At 40.7% G+C, this 15610-nt stretch overlaps 1 protein-coding gene across 2 annotated transcripts; it reads right to left on the bottom strand.

The window, feature by feature from the left end:
• Positions 1 to 30: 30 nt before the first annotated feature.
• On the bottom strand, positions 31 to 13207 carry LOC106582726 (mitochondrial glutamate carrier 1). Of its 2 annotated transcripts, none has more exons than XM_014166098.2 (10): positions 13062 to 13207; positions 8358 to 8489; positions 8046 to 8171; positions 6007 to 6062; positions 4795 to 4885; positions 4533 to 4651; positions 4254 to 4440; positions 1785 to 1939; positions 1601 to 1676; positions 31 to 1451 (listed from the first exon to the last, which is right to left on the bottom strand). In XM_014166098.2, exons 1-10 carry the CDS (start codon positions 13154 to 13156, stop codon positions 1304 to 1306), a joined length of 1185 nt encoding a protein of 394 aa, XP_014021573.1. In that variant the 5' UTR covers positions 13157 to 13207; the 3' UTR covers positions 31 to 1303. The 2 variants fall into 2 exon arrangements, with proteins under 2 accessions (XP_014021573.1, XP_014021572.1); XM_014166097.2 differs by having other exon boundaries at positions 4254 to 4443.
• Between the last annotated feature and the right edge of the window lie 2403 nt (positions 13208 to 15610).

Raw genomic sequence — 15610 nt, forward strand, 5'->3', positions numbered from 1 at the left:
CTCAAATAAATGAAAGACTATTCAACCCAGTTAAGAGCAGACAGATGTTAGATGTTTATTTGGTAAACATATACTGAAAACAAAACTAGAAATACACCATACAAACCAATGTAACAGTCATTTCCTGTGTTAGATTACCTGGGTGCAGATAGAATCAGTGATGCCACTTGGCAGGCTCAGTCAGTCTGGATAAAGTATTGCTTCCTTACAGTGGGGAGAAATACCAATCCACTCATAAGGAAAATACAAAACTATTTGCATGGAATTTAGGGGCATGTTATTAATTTTAAAAAAACCCACCTAAATAATGACCATTAACTAATCTAAGTCTTCACATATATATATATATATATATATCCCTGAAGTAACATGGACAATAACAGAACACTCCACAACTCTAATGTATATACTACATTATATGAATTAATCTCACAAGTATTTAGAATATAAAAACAATTCAAAAAAAATATTAACAGTGCTGACAATTCATTAAACCATGATGGGGTCATCTGTCTGGCAACAAACCATGAGGTGTTGCTGTGGAATAGCCATTAAGTGCTTGGTCCATCAATCTCAAACTAAACCTTGGTGAAATGGTGCCAGTAAAAAAAATGTGTTTCTTTAAATAAAAAAAAGTTAAAAAGCTACTTCTAGAATATTTAGAGAGATTTCTGGCCTCCTCAGTTGACCACAGTGAATTTAACAATTCAGACATGTAAATCGGATTACTAGAAGGCTTGAAGTCACATGATTGCAAATACAGTACATGATTGAGGCTTTGAAATACCCACACAAAATCTCTTTACTCCACACTATTGCATTCAAGCACCAGTACAAAAGTGGAATCTTAAATTATCCCCCCAAAAATTTCAGACAACCAATGAATTACTAAAAGAAATAGGTGTGAAATGGCCTTCAGTCATTGGTTGTGTTGAAGTGGTTGTGTTGAACCTCCTGTCCCTCACAGAGAAAGAGGAACCAGAGGGACTCCCCAGGCAGAGCCACTGCTGCAGTTCTCGGTCCCCAGTTCAGCAAACTGGCGAAAACATTGGTCACAGCCCATTAAATAAGCCAGGAAAACATTTAGAGGAAGTGCAGTACAGCCATTAGACCATACAGGAGGTTTTCCGGTCTTTTCCAGGCTCCAAAGCTCTGACACCTCAACAGTCTAACATGGGTTTATTTTCTGTAATATATACTGACGGTGTATAGCTGCCAATCTTTTGCTGAGATACTTTTCATCCGACGTGTGAGAGTCCCATGCACAGCCAGGCAGGGTTGCTCATCTCATGCAGACAGGTAGTTAGTTGAAAGGGGACAGGTCCAGGATGAACTCTCCGATGCCAATAAAGTACATGACCTGTGCGATGCCGAAGAGAGGAGCGATGACCAGCGCCCTGCAACCTGCTCCCTTCAGGAAGGCAGAGGGACCCTCCTTACGCATGATCTTACTGCCATGGGACAGAGAGTAAATAAATCACTGCTTGAACTGCAGGAATGTGTGTAAATCAATTATTGTAGACCTCACTGGTTGTGAAGTTGCAAAAAGATCAAAGGCAGGAAAATAGAAAGTATTAAAAGAGTGATAAAAAGACTGTACCTGACACAGTCAACCACACCGTTGTAGCTCTCCTCACTGGCGCCTTTGTTAAGAGATTGCAATCTCGTTTTCACAACTGGAATAAAGTGCGAGAACTTGTTATAGCAGGAACTACAGCAGTAAATCAAACCCACATTCCACTAGCTTAATAAAAGTGGGTCACAAACCGAGACTACGAACTCACCATCACAAGGATTGACTGCCACAGCTGCGGTAGAGCCAGCCAGACAGCCAGAGAAGAAAGCCCAGTAGAAGGGTGCCGATTCATCTCGAGAGGGCTGGCCCAGCCGGTTGAGGTGGGCAAATAGTGGGAAGTAGACCATGGAGAAGGGAACATCTCTGAAACACAAAACAAGTGATTTACTGGTTGGTAAATAAACTCGGCAAAAAAAGAAACGTCCTCTCACTGTCAACTGCATGTATTTTCAGCAAACTTAACATGTGTAAATATTTGTATGAACATAACAAGATTCAACCACTGAGACATAAACTGAACAAGTTCCACAGACATGTGAATAACAGAAATTTGGGGGGGGGGCAAAATCAAAAGTAACAGTCAGTATCTGGTGTGGCCACCAGCTGCATTAAGTACTGCAGTGCATCTCCTCCTCATGGACTGCACCAGATTTGCCATTTCTTGCTGTGAGATGTTACCCAACTCTTCCACCGGTTGGAACCAAAAACCAAAATTGGACTCATCAGACGAAATAACAAAATTTCCACCGGTCTAATGTCCATTGCTCGTGTTTCTTCACTCAAGCAAGTCTCTTCTTATTGGTGACCTTTCGTAGTGGTTTCTTTGCAGAAATTCAACCATGAAGGCTTGACACACACACACACACACACACACACACACTTCTGAAAAGATGATGTTGAGATGTGTCTGTTACTTGAACATCCGAAGCATTTATTTGGGCTGCAATTGCCGAGGCTGGTAACTCTAACAAACTTATCCTCTGCAGCAGAGGTAACTCTGGGTCTTCCATTCCTTTGGCGGTCCTCATGAGAGCCAGTTTCATCATAGTGCTTGAAAGGTTTTGCTATTGCATTTGAAGAAACTTTCAAAGTTCTTGAAATCTTATGGATTGACTGACCTTCATGTCTTAAAACCTCTTTGGGCTAGGGGGCAGTATTTTGACTTCCGGATGAAAAGCGTGCCCAAAGTAAACTGCCTGTTACTCATGCCCAGAAGCTAGGATATGCATGGATAGAAAACTCTAAAGTTTCTAAAACTGTTAAAATAATGTCTGAGTATAACAGAACTGATATGGCAGGCAAAACCGAGGGAAAACCATCCAATTTTTTTAAAAATAATTTCAGCCTACCACTGTTTCCAACGGCTGTCATGATTATTATGACGCAAAATCCTCCCAGATTGCAGTTCCTTGGGCTTCCACTAGATGTCAACAGTCTTTAGAAAGAGTTTCAGGCTTGTTTTTGGAAAAATTTGCTAGAATTTGTAGTTTTTCCTAAGTGGCTCCCATTTTGGCTGTAGTGTTTTCATGCACGTGGATGAGAGTGCTTTCTTTGTTGTTTATCAACGGTAAAGACAATAACGATTCTGTCTTAAATTGTATTGTTTATTTACGTATTAGGGTACCTGAGGTTTGATTATAACCGTTGTTTGACTTGTTTGGAGAAGTTTATTGGTAACGTTTGGGATTCATTTTGAAGGAGGGAAACCGGTGGATTATTGAATGAAGCGCGCCAGCTAAACTGAGTTTTTGGGGTTATAAAGAAGGACTTTATCGAACAAAAGGACCATTTGTGATGTAGCTGGAACCTTTTGGAGTGCCAACAGAAGAAGATCTTCAAAGGTAAGGCATTTATTATAATTGTTATTTTGACTTTCGTGGCACACCTGCCTGGTTGAAAAATATTTTTCAGGCTTTTGTACGCGGGGCGCTGTCCTCAGATAATCGCATGGTGTGCTTTCGCCGTAAAGTCTTTTTGAAATCTGACACAGCGGCTGGATTAACAAGCTTTATTTTGATTTATGACACTTCTATTTTCATGAATGTTAAATATTTCTATTTCTATAATTCAAATTCCGCGCTCTGCAATTTCACCGGATGTTGTCAAGGTGGGTCGCTAGCGGAACGCCTGCGCCAGAAAGGTTAAAGTAATGATGGACTGTTATTTCGCTTTGCTTATTTGAGTTGTTCTTGCCATAATATGGACTTGGTCTTTTACCAAATAGGGCTCTCTTCTGTTTTACCACCCCTATCTTGTCGCAACACAACTGATTGGCTCAAACGCATTAAGGAGGAAAGAAATCCCACAAATTGACTTAAGGCACACCTGTTAATTGAAATGCATTCCAGGGGACTACCTCATGAAGCTAGTTGAGAGAATGCCAAGAGCGTGCAAAGCTGTCATCAAGGCAAAGGGTGGCTATTTGAAGGATCTCAACTATATTTTGATTTGTTTAACACTATTTTGGTTACTACATGATTCCATATGTGTTATTTCATAGTTTTGATGTCTTCACTATAATTCTACAATGTAGAAAATAGTAAAAATAAAGAAAAACCCTAGAATGAATTGGTGTTCTTAAACTTATATAAGTTATATTCCTGTTTGTTTTCTAGCCCAGCGCCCCATAAAACATTTTACTTCACATGAGTCACATTCATGTGTAACAATCCCTTACCTCATGAGGGTGGCCCAGAGGCCTTTGTAGAGGCCCTGGATGCCTTGTGTGCGGAGAAGTTCCCGGGCGATCTGGGTAGCAGACAACGCACTGGCTGCAGTGCTGGGCCCCGCGTTGTAGGACCTGCTCAGCACCCTGGTGGCAGCCAGCTTAGTGGGTGACATCGAGGCTGGCTTTCTCTGCTGAGCTGCTGGGATGAAGAACAACAAAAATACATTAATATATTTGCATAACCTTCCATCATCAATCAAATCAGGAAAATACTGTGACCTTGCTTACCTAGCCTTCCAGCATCCTGAAGTTGAATCTTGAGCATTTCCATAGGAGTAGTAATGACAACCTGGCACATGCCTGCACCACAACCTGCCAACATCTCCTTAAACACTGTCAAGCCCTTCCTGCAACAAAGAATCAGATTAGAAAGCATGGGATTGGTCTCGTCAATGACTAGTTGGACACATTATTATACATCTATTACACTACATCAGTCTTCCTCTTAATCTACTGTCTTTAAATGGCAGAAATGTAAACGGTCACTTACTCATTTTTGCTAAGATACTGCCGGAAGAAGTCATTTGCGGCTAGTTTGATGGCCTTCTCAGGAGTGACCAGGGTCAGATTCACAGCAGCACCTGAAGACAAAACAATTGACCATTAGTCAAACCTTAAAAATCATCACGAGCAAGTCAAGACAATAAGTTACATTAAAACATGAGAAACATGATGAAAGCAGAACATGAATGAGAGAAGAGACCAGAAAAGGGCATGCAGAGAGGATGGGAAATGAAAATTGAGAATGTGAAAAGCTAAGCTAGTCAAATGTAAGAAAGACCAAAATTTCTTTAGAAAACTATGTGGGAAGAAGACTTTAGATTAAGGTGTAGGCTAGTCTACGTGCCAGTGGGGAATGGATAGACGAGAATGAAGGTAGCCTTAGCAACTACTACGATACACATTTTCCCAAGAACACTGAATGTCAATGATCACAAGTGTTGGTGAACGAACAGAGAAAGTCAAGAGTCGACAGGAGAGGTGAGAATAAGTTGTATAAAGACATGAAGGAGCAAAATATTTCACAAATAGCACATAAGAAAACAACAATGTTTGCCTAGTTGAAATAGAGCAGTGTAGTAAGAACCATTAAATGATTTGCCTCCAGCGTGGCTGCGCCATATCGGCTAGCCTCTCAATATCCCAGGGGGATCCACGTCTGTAATATGAAAAACACAGATGCAAAAAAAACAAGCATTCCTCACACAAATGGAGCCCCATAAAACAGGCTCCAACCTCCTCTCCACAATAGACACTGTTGCCCATCATAAATGTGTTACATACAATATTCAGTTTCAGTAAGACTATAGTAATGCATTTCACTGAACACTGATCATGTGATCAATTGAAAATGTGGCAATTTCGTTTTATAAGGATTGATGGAGAATATTCTACCATTTATCATTCAATTAAAATTCAAATGAGCATGAAGTAACAAACAATTTGCATAATGAAGGATGCATATAAACATCACTACATTGCGGTGACAATCTATCAATTTTTAAGATCACGTGAATATTGTTTTTTTCTATCAGTAATGAGCAACTGCATTAATTGTGAACAGCAACTTGACAGCTTATACTTTAAGTCAATATATAATTCAATTCTGATCAGTTTGTTGCAAATTCACTAATAGCCCCCCTGTTGACTAGGTATAGAACCACTACTATAAAACTACGACTAAAAATGGAATTACTCTTACCTCTATACATGCCAAAGTATCCTTCTGATCTAACGGTTTTGACAAGGCAGTCCATCCTGAGAGAGAAAAGACATGTTAGAATGAGGGAAATTTCTCACAACAACTAATTACTACTAATTATTTCATGAACAGTTGCATTCATGACAAAGTTTAAAAGACATCATCCAACAAATAATATGTAAATACAAAGTACAGCCATTTCTACCCATGTAGGTAAAACAGAACTAAGGAACATCAAGGGGCTTAAGGCTTGGAGTGGAGATGACAGCTGAATGGGTGCACAGAGCAGAGGGAAATTTCATCTCCCCTCGCACATTCCTCAGGATTACTCAACGGGATAGAATAGGACAATGGCGGGAGTCAGTCATTACAGACACCGGATTCAAAACCTGGCATTAGTCTATGCTTTCACAATGGCAACCCGATTCTTTGAAGTACTGACCAAGATATCCCATCCTATATATTTAGTGCAGATCTGCTAACCTTGAAGAATTTACCAGTTGAGCACCTTTTAAGCCTAATAATGATGTTGGCAAAAAGACTGCCTCAATAAGAATGGTAGGCTATAGACTCATGGGTACTTGGTAATTGCCTGCTCTTCAGTAGTCAACTAGAAATATGTTTAAATGTTCAATCAGGGTTCTCCCTAGGATTTTCCGACAAGGTGGTGCTAATGTAGGCCTACGGTCACGAAGGAAAAACTCCAACTGCCATTTCCTGTGTATGATCCTAAATAAAATTGTAGTCCCAATGACAATTTTTCTAGGTTAAATTTTGGGGTAGTGATTATTCTAAATAATAGGTGTCGATGTGGATAGTCTAGTAAAAATGTAAACTGGCTTCTTAATTTTGTTCGGAGAGAAAATTCGGAATAATTCAATTACTGGATGCAATGTAGTACTCTAGTTTACTGTAGGCTATTTGGAATATGAAACAACTGAACTAGGCCTATATGAGCTTGTTGCAGATCTTTATCCCTGACCTCATCCATCAAGTTAGGTCCGACTACTAGGCTCCCATTCATTCAGCATGTCTTGTTGTCATTGGTGAACTGACTATTATCACATCATTACCAGTCTACTGTTGACATACAGCTATATCAAGAGGACAGATCAAGTACTGATTAATGAACATAGACTGTTCAGATTAGTAGGCCTAACAACTTTCTCTGAAGGACAGTATTAGCGTTATAGCTCTCTCTGCCATGTCTGTTTCCATCCATGCAGCGACGCGCACTAAACTACCGCAACCCTGTACGTTTCCTTGCTCGTCAATGCCCTCACACCCACTACCGTTGCGGAGATCAAAGCATGAGCGGGCAAGAAAGTATTCTCACTTAGTTAACTAAACTCTGTAGCTAACTACCTTCATCGTAATGATGCCATAACTAAGGCGCCAACTACAAAATAGTGGTTGTGCTTGACTAACACCAACATTTACATTTGAATAATTTAGCAGACGCTCTTATCCAGCGCGACTTACAGGAGGCGCAATTAGGGTTAACTGTCTTGCTCAAGTGCAGACAGATTTTCCACCTAGTTGGCTTGGGGATTAGAACCAGCAACCCTTTGGTTACTGGCACAACGCTCTTAAACGCTAAGCTACCTGCCGCCATCTGTACAAATGATATATATATATTTGGTTAACAATTCGTTCTCTATTTTTCCCCCTCACACATAAGTGATATCAATGGACGAAGTGGAGAGCTGCCATCCAGTTGGTGGAAGGACAATAGTACTACGACCACTGGACGGAGCGCTAGAGATTTTTCCAACTCGCCCAAGTCGTTTGATTGGCTCAGCTCCAACTTGAGACGGTTGAGTACCAGCTACTTTAAACTGTAATTGTGTGCATGGAATGCAAAGTGCATGCAAGTTGGCAGGTCTGGTAGTGTCATCCTTCCATGCCTTTGAGGTTTTTTAAATAATAATAATTCTTATTATTGTTATTATCATCATCATCATCCAATAAACGATCAAGATTTAGCTATGCAGTCACACGGCATGACATGAGAAGGGAGGACAGAGTGAAGGACTCACATGTTTTTGTAGATCTGTTGGCCTTGCCTCTGATTCTGTAGCCTGGTCTTTACCAGGTCGATGGGAAACACACAGGTAACCCCCACAATGCCAGCAATACCACCATTAATCAGTTTAGCGGTAAGGCTGGAAAAAACAGTTTGAGATTATGTTCAGATTGGCGTATCACAGAACTTCAACGCACTTGAAATAGATAAAATATAATGGATGCATGCCCTTATGAAAACTGTACTGATGATTCATTTTCTTGGGTTAGTAACATCTAGATATTGCACATACAGTATGAGATAGAGAAACCTACAGTGACAGTACCTGATCTGCTGCTTGGCCATGGTATATTTCAGATAGGTAGCAGATGTAGAACGGAGCTGTGAGATCTTAGCTAGTTGTAAGAAGATTGTAGTGGTCAGTAGATCAAGTGCTGATGAGCAGCTGAGTAGATTTCTGGAGGGGAAGAGATGGGGAGATTATATATAGACCATTAGTCTAGAGCACGAGGTGCACAAACGCAACATTACCTTCCAAGAGAATTATCTTCGGTTATAGTCACAGTCGTGTACATTCCCCCTCAAGATGATACCACGACGGCCCTCAAAAGAACTACACTGGAGTTGATGCAAACTGGAAACCACATATCCTGAGGCCGCATTTATAGTAGCTGGGGATTTTAACAAAGTACATTTTAGGAAAACACTACCGAAGTTCTACCAACACATTGACTGTTGTACTCGCGCTGGTAAAATATTGGATCACTGCTACTCAACTTTTCGAAATGCCTACAAGGCCCTCCCCCACCCTCCATTTGGCAAATCTGATCACGACTCCATTTTGCTTCTCCCTTCCTATAAGCAGAAAATCAAACAGGAAGTACCCATGCTAAAGTCTATTCGATGCTGGTCTGACCAATCGGAATCCATGCTTCAAGATTGTTTTGATCACATGAACTGGGATATGTTCTGGGTAGCCTCAGAATAATATCGACAAATACACGGATACGGTGACTGAGTTTATCAGGAAGTGTATAGGAGATGTTGTACCCACTGTGACTATTAAAATGTACCCAAACCAGAAACCGCGGATAGATGGCAGCATTCGCGAAAAACTGAAAGCGCAAACAACTGCATTTAACCATGGCAAGGTGACTGAGAATATAGCCGAATACAAATTGTGTAGTTATTCTCTCCGTAAGGCAATCGAACAGGCAAAATGTCCCAATAGATCCACAGAGGATGCAATCACCCCATCCCATCTGGACAAGAGGAATACCCATGTAAGAATGCTGTTCATTGACTATAGCTCAGCATTCAACACCATAGTACCCTCTATTCTCATCATTAAGCTCGGGGCCCTGGGTCTGAACCCCGTCTTGTGTAACTGGGTCCTGGACATCCTGACGGGCCGTCCCCAGGTGGTGAAGGTAGGAAACAACACCACTTCGCTGATCCTCAACACAGGAGCCAGAAGGGTCCATGGTCAACAATGACGAGACAGCCTACAGGGAGGAGGTGAGGGCCCTGGGAGAGTGGTGCCAGGAAAATAACCTCAAACTCAACGTCAACAAAACAGCACTCCCCTATCCACACCGACGTAACAACGCCTTTTCAACCTCAGGAGACCGAAGAAATGTTTAGATGCACAATTGAGAGCATCCTGTTGGGCTGTATCACCACCTGGTTCGGCAACTGCACCGCCTGCTACCGCAGGGCTCTCCAAAGGGTGGTGCGGTATGCCCAACGCATCACCGGGGGAAAACTACCTGCCCTCCAGGACACCTATAGCACAGGAAGGCCAAAAAGATCACCAAGGACATCAACCAAATGCTGAGGCTCCAGATACTCAACTAGTCTAAAGGCCAGTTTTATTGCTTCTTTAAAATCAGGACAAATGTTTTCAACTGTGCTAACATAATTGCAAAAGGGTTTTCTAATGATCAATTAGCCTTTTAAAATGAGAAACTTGGATTAGCTAACACAACGTGCCATTGGAACACAGGAGTGATGGTTGCTGGTAACGGGCCTCTGTACGCCCATGTAGATATTCCATTTAAAAAAATCTTCAATTTCCAGCTACAATAGTCATTTACAGAATTAACACTGTCTACACTGTATTTCTGATCAATTTGATGTTATCTTAATGGACAAAAAGTGTCCTTTTCTTTCAAAAACAAGAACATTTCTAAGTGAACCCAAACTTTTGAACGGTAGTGTACACTGAAGCTGTAGTTTTAGTTTATGGTTGATGCTGTTTATTTGCCAATCGGCGTTCTCAACAAGCTCAAAGCGGCAGGTAGCCTACTGGTTAGAGCAGGGGTGAGGGACGTCCGGCCTCCGGGTCGTATACAGCCTACGAGACCGTTTGATCAGGCCCCCAAGCCAATTCATATATATATATATATATATATATAATAAACAAACTCTAGATGTCGTTTTCCCACAATAATAACATTATCAAAATCCTAAATCCAGATGTCGAGGTTCTCTTTGGCATGTGATGAAACGACTGACGTAACAAATACTGCCCAATTCGCCATTTTTGTGCGTGGGATTACCGCCGAGTTTGACACAAGGGAGGAATTGCTGTCTTTGGAAGCCATGCATGGCACCACCAGAGGTGAGGGCTTGTGTGAGAAACTTGTCTCAGCTATGAGTAAATTTGAAAAAGGAAATGGCCTTAATATAGATGGAGAGCCAGCTCGAAAAAGAGGTTAACCACATTAGTGAAAAAATAAATGAGTTGTCTCAGTCTTGATCCAAGTGATTTAATTGTATGCAACAGCATCATACATCAAGAAAGTCTGTGTGCACAGTCCCTGAAGCCGAACAATGTAATGGCAACTGTAGTGTCGACCATCAATTTTTATCAAAAGCAAAAGGGCTGAATAACCACCAATTTAAGGAGCTATTGAGTGATCTTGAATCGGAGTATGGTGATCTTGTTTTCCACTGTGAGGTGTGATGGTCGAGCAGTGGAAATATGCTCGCGCGGTTTTACGGACTGAAGGATGTCGTAAACAATTAATGGCGATGAAGGGGAAACCTGTCACGGAACTGAGTGATGACAAATGGATGTGTGATTTGGCCTTCATGGTGGACATAACCAAGTATCTGTCTGACTTGAACGTCAAGCTCAAAGGGACGAACCAGCTTCTCAGCGATCTGCTGTCAAACGTGAAATCGTACGAAATTAAAACTGTGGCAGGTCCAACTTGAAAGGGGTAACACAGTGCATTTTCCTACTCCGCAAGGACAAGAGCCTGAGATTACGTGGGAATATGCCGTTGAGTGTGGAAAACTCGCAAAGTCATTTTGTGAACTGTTTAAGGATGTAAAAAGTAAACCACTGGAGTTGAACATATTTGCAACCCCGTTTAACGTTGAACAAGCGGATGTGCCGGATGGCCTACAACACGACGTCATTGAGCTGCAAAGCAAAGACGAGCTCAAAGCCAGGTACAACAACCTACCTCTCATTGAGTTCTACAAAATGTACATTAGTGCTGAGCATTTTCCTGTTCTGAGGAGACATGCACTTAAATTTGCATCTGTGTTCGGGACGACCTACTGCCGTGAGCAGTTCTTTTCCAAACTGACTCTTGCAAAGACTCGATTCCACTCAAGACTGACTGACACAAACCTGGAAAACCAGCTGCGAGTAGAGTCATCTTCACTGGCAGCTGACATCAAACGCCTCGTCAAAGATAAGCCGTTTCAGCCATCGCATTAGAGGCGAGTTTGAACAAGTAACCAAAATAACAACATTATTTACAATACTAATATTTATTTAAATAGGACTAGCACTTTTCTAAATACTCAAGGACACAAGAAACATAAGTCCTATTTAAACTATGAAACCAATGTCAGTGATTAAAGTCACATTAACACATGAATGAAGCCGAAAATAGCCAATTGTAATAATATGGCCCCCAAATTAATTTATAAATATCCAAATGGCCCTTGATGGCAAAAAGGTTCCCCACACCTGGGTTAGAGCGTTAGGCCAGTTATCGAAATTTGCTGGGTCGAATCCCCGAGCTGACAAGGTAAAAATCGGTCGTTCTGCCCCTGAACATGGCAGTAAACCCACTGTTCCCCAGTAGGCCGTGATTGTAAATAAGAATTTGTTCTTAACTGACTTGCCCTGTTAAATAAAAATTAAATAAAGAGCACAAGTCGTTGCTCCCAGTTCAAGTAGTACTGTCCGAGTTTCCCACTTATTACAACCTGCTTGGTCTTCCCTGTGGCTCAGTTGGTAGAGCATGGTGTTTGCAACGCAAGCATGGTGTGTGCAACGCCAGGGTTGTGGGTTCGATTCCCACGGGGGGCCAGCGTCTGCTAAATGACTAAAATGTAAATGTAAAAATGCTTACTACTCGAGTAAAATGGGCGTGTAGCTAGTACTGTTAAAGGGTTAGCGCTAATCAGTGTCCTTTGGATGTAGCTACCCCAAACGCATCCGTTTGTATGAATTGAAAGTGTTCTTGGCCCTGAGGCATCAGCTCAGTTGCTAAGTTAGCTAAGACACATTCCGTGTCAGCATATGAACAAGATTCAACTCCAGTCTAACTAGTGTATTCATCTAGGATATTTTCTATAAGCAACCTTATTCAATAACATTCATGTGTTATTACCATTGCCTCATTTACCGACTTCGCTAATGTTAACATTAAAGGCCAGGGTAACGTATAATGACTAACTTATAGCTTGCTAGCTACCGTTAGTTAGCTTGTATTTATCTGGAAATTGCCAATTCAATAACTTCGCTAGCAATAGCTAACGTTGCTGAAACATTACTGATCAAGTGTATCTATAGCAACAACTCGTACTCAAATCTCTAACATGTAATTTAATTGCACTAGCGTGAGCTATTTGATAGCGAGCAAAATCGTTGGCTAACTTCCAACTAGCCGCTGCAATTCCTCTTCCAATAATGCATTGTTAGGAAAAAGAGCAACGATGACATAGCAATTGTCAATACAATTAATATTGATATTTGCCAACGTTCGATAATGTTACTCACCTAAAATAAATGTGAGATGAGATCTTTCGTTCTTGTGCTATCGTCAGTCTCGTAGTCGTGTAACTTGCTGAACGCGAGATAATGGAAAATTCCATTCATTCATTCATTCATGTAAAGGAGGGGCCAAATCGTCAAACCTGGAGTACCAATCCATCCAATCGTGGTTTGCAGATTTACATATTGACGGTTCATTGGTCCTTTTAGTTGTAGAAGAGTGTGTGGTGGGCGGTAGCATGCGCTCCACAGTAGAATATGGTCAAGTCCAACCCAGTATCTCATTAATTAGTACATAAAAACATTGTGCATATTTGTACATAGTTAATGAGAGGCTGGGTTGCAACCAATAAACCGAATAAAAAGCCTTTTAATTAGATATTTGATGGCGTAGCTAGTTTAGTTATGGCCTGTGTGTCCCATAGAAATATGATTACATAGCTACACTGGTGTCTGCACATTTTAAACAAAACTGTAATTCTCATTTTGCTGTCTGTATACAAATTGTGTAAATCTAAATATACAAATCTAGTTAATAAAGTTGAGTTAAAGCAGATAAATAACAAAAACATGTTAACTGTGGAGGCTTTGCCTTTCGCTTTTGCACAATATAAGGCAGTTCCCACGATAATGAAAATCAACCATGTATACCAATTTACTTCTGACGTGTGAATCTACTATATATTTGACTGTGTCTCACAGTATATGATCACACATTTTAGTACTTGCTTTTCTGTGTCAACATACAATAATGCTTATGTTCAACCAAATAGAGAAAAAAGCTTGAGCAAAGAGCGGGATGCGGCACAGGTGGCATTTGAGGCGGCACTTCAAGAAAGCTAACACACAGCAATATAATTTCAACATGTAGCTAGCTGTAAGTGACATTTCTTCCTAATTCCCTGTATATTTTTAATGCAGTTGAATTCTGGGTACATACCACACTGTTGAAATTTTAATCACAGACAGATTCCCATTCTGTTTGATTTTAATAAATACTTTAGGATCAGAAGGAGCGAGCTGCAAAGCGAGTCGCCTGTTCCTTCCATTAGCCTTTCCCCTGTCCAATGGATAGAGTGGGGCAGCTGCAGCAACATAATTCACCAAAGACCTGGACAAAAAAGGTTTAAGAAGGCCTCAAGACATGGTAAATGTTATGTACATATTTAATTTGGTTCCTAAATAGAGAGCATATTGTGACGGCCCTGAATTTGTCTGAACCGTCTCATTGCTTCTCCTTCCAATAGGACACTTCCCCTTTAATTCCCAATTAAATAGCCAGCATCAGCTCCATAAAAGTGAGGTGAGCTCTCTATTCCGTTTGTTTTGTTGCCTTTAAAAGTGTGCTTTTGTAGCCTAATAGCAAGTTTTACCCAGGATCGGATCCACTTTTTGCTTCTGTTGGACTACACCTCACCAGTCCTGGCTGCCTCATGTTAATTGTATAATATTGTCATTGACTGTAACCTAAGCCTCTGTCTTGCAGGCATGAACTCTTAGGTTGCATGTATTGAAAATAGATTTTAAAAATGTTATATTACTCCCAAAATAAGAGGAACCACAGCTAATGTACATTAAAACCACATAGTTAAGCACATGTAATTTAATGACATATAGTACCAGTCAAAAGTTTGGACACACCTACTCATTCCATAGTTACTTTTTTCACTATTTTTATCATTGCAGAATAATAGGGAAGACATCACAAATATGAAAGAACACATATGGAATCATGTAGTAACCAAAAAAGTGTTAAACAAATCAACATTTTATATTTGAGATTCTTTAAAGTAGCCAGCCTTTACATTGATGACAGCTTTGCACACTCTTGGCATTCTCTCAACCAGATTCATGAGGTAGTCACCTGGAAGGCATTTCAATTTACAGGTGTGTCTTGTTAAAATTACATTTGTGGAATTTCTTTCCTTAATGCATTTGAGCCAATCAGTTGTGTTGTGACAAGGTAGGGTTGGTATACAGAAGATAGCCCTATTTGGTAAAAGACCAAGTCCATATTATGGCAAGAACAGCTCAAATAAGCAAAGACAAATGACAGTCCATCATTACTTTAAGGTCAGAGGGTCAGTCAATCTGGAAAATTTCAAGAACTTTGAAAATTCCTTCAACTGCATTTGCAAAAGCCATCAAGCGCTATGATGAAACTTGCTCTCATGAGGACTGCCACAGGAAAGGAAGACCCAGACTTACCTCTGCTGCAGAGGATAATTTAATTAGAGTTACCAGCCTCAGAAATTGGCAATTAACTGCACCTAAGATTTTACCTCACAGAGTTCAAGTAACAGACATATCTCAACATCAACTGTTCAGACGAGACTACGTGAATCAGACCTTCATGGTCAAATTGTTACAAAGAAACCACTACAAAAGGACACCAATAAGAAGCAGAGACTTTCTTGGGCCAAGAAACATGAGCAATGGACATTAGGCTGGTGGAAATCTGTCCTGTGGTCTGATGAGTGCAAATTTGAGATTTTTGGTTCCAACCGCCGTGTCTTTGTGAGACGCAGAGTAGGTGAATGGATAATCTCTGCATG

This window comes from Salmo salar, chromosome ssa22 (assembly GCF_905237065.1).
Source record: "Salmo salar chromosome ssa22, Ssal_v3.1, whole genome shotgun sequence".
Classification (NCBI taxonomy): Eukaryota; Metazoa; Chordata; class Actinopteri; order Salmoniformes; family Salmonidae; genus Salmo; species Salmo salar.